At 56.0% G+C, this 1,482-nt stretch overlaps 1 protein-coding gene across 1 annotated transcript; it reads left to right on the top strand.

Moving 5' to 3' along the window:
• Positions 1 to 309: 309 nt before the first annotated feature.
• LOC133916872 (probable histone H2A variant 1) lies at positions 310 to 1,177 on the top strand. The gene is made up of 2 exons (XM_062360751.1): positions 310 to 520; positions 629 to 1,177. The coding sequence occupies exons 1-2, from the start codon at positions 407 to 409 to the stop codon at positions 923 to 925; spliced, it is 411 nt and encodes a 136-aa protein (XP_062216735.1). The 5' UTR covers positions 310 to 406; the 3' UTR covers positions 926 to 1,177.
• The last annotated feature ends 305 nt before the right edge of the window (positions 1,178 to 1,482 follow it).

The raw sequence follows: 1,482 nt of genomic DNA, 5'->3' as shown, positions 1-1,482 counted from the left end.
TTAGGATTACATACTCAGTTTCAAAAAAAAATATATATAACAAAATTCGGATTTCGACTTGTCTCTGCGCACCTGCGACGCTGCCAGGCCCAGCATCACAAATGGGCCGGCCCGAGAGGCCCTCTCTGGGGCACGCCAAGGTCAAGCCAGCCCAGAGAACAGCGCGCGCTCCGAAATTTTCACGGCCGAGCAGCCGCGAAAACGTGAAGCGCGCGCGCGCGCGCCCGCCCGCCGCCCACCTGATTCGAAACTCGAACCTAAATTTTCCACAGCGCCGCGCGTTTAAAGCCCTCCGCTCCCGCATTGAACAGGGGAAGAGTTCGAAACGCAGTAGCACCTCGCGCCTCGCCCACGCACGACACCAGCTCGAGCCAAGCGGTTGGCGTAGGTTAGGGTTCCGGCGGCGATGGCGGGGAAGGGAGGGAAGGGTCTCCTGGCGGCGAAGACGACGGCCGCCAAGAGCACTGACAAGGACAAGAAGAAGGCCCCCGTCTCCCGCTCATCCCGCGCCGGCCTTCAGGTACCTCCCTGTCCTGAAAATTAGCCAGACCTGGCGTTTCTTGCTGCGAGTATCAGTTCGGTTTGCGGAACTCGAATCTTAACAGCGCAAGCTGGTCTGTTCTCGCAGTTCCCTGTTGGGCGCATCCACCGTCAGCTCAAGTCGAGGGCGTCGGCCCACGGCCGCGTCGGCGCCACCGCCGCCGTGTACTCAGCCGCCATCCTCGAGTACCTCACCGCCGAGGTCCTCGAGCTCGCCGGCAACGCCAGCAAGGACCTCAAGGTGAAGCGTATCACCCCGCGCCACCTCCAGCTCGCCATTCGCGGGGACGAGGAGCTCGACACGCTCATCAAGGGCACCATTGCCGGCGGTGGCGTCATCCCGCACATCCACAAGTCCCTCATCAACAAGACCGCAAAGGAGTGAGGACGATATCCGTCTCACCTGTGTACCTGTGCCTGACTACCCTATATGCTGGGTAGCCGACTCTGTTGTGTTGTTTAAGTTGTGGTAAACTGGACTCGTTTATCAGTAGGTGTATCCTTGTATGTGTTAATTACTCTTCAGGAGGGACATGGTCTCTGAGTGCCTGTAAAATTTGCGCTAAATTTTCTACCTCTTGTATGCCTAAGTATCTGATGTTCTGAACCCTGGTTCAATCAGTTGCGTTTATATTGTGATTGGTATTAAGGCAGATGCTATTTATGATGTGCCTGAAATCGGCCTCTTCCTCAGTCAGTAACCACAATTGCACGATTTTAATCCAACTGTTATTCTCCTTCCTGCTTCGCCTCGCTCCCTTGCCTCCTGCCAACTTTTAGCTATCTACGGCAGCATTTCTACTGTTGGATCTGCGCTCATCACCCTTGCTGCGGTAATCATTCCATTTTTTGCTCCCTCACCATCAACCCTACCCGCTTGTGGCACCGTCATTGCATCGTTGCACTGCCAAGCTGCCGCTCATCACCTAGAGCGTGTTTGGT

This window comes from Phragmites australis, chromosome 4, assembly GCF_958298935.1.
Source record: "Phragmites australis chromosome 4, lpPhrAust1.1, whole genome shotgun sequence".
Classification (NCBI taxonomy): Eukaryota; Viridiplantae; Streptophyta; class Magnoliopsida; order Poales; family Poaceae; genus Phragmites; species Phragmites australis.
This window is presented reverse-complemented; position numbering and strand designations above follow the sequence as displayed.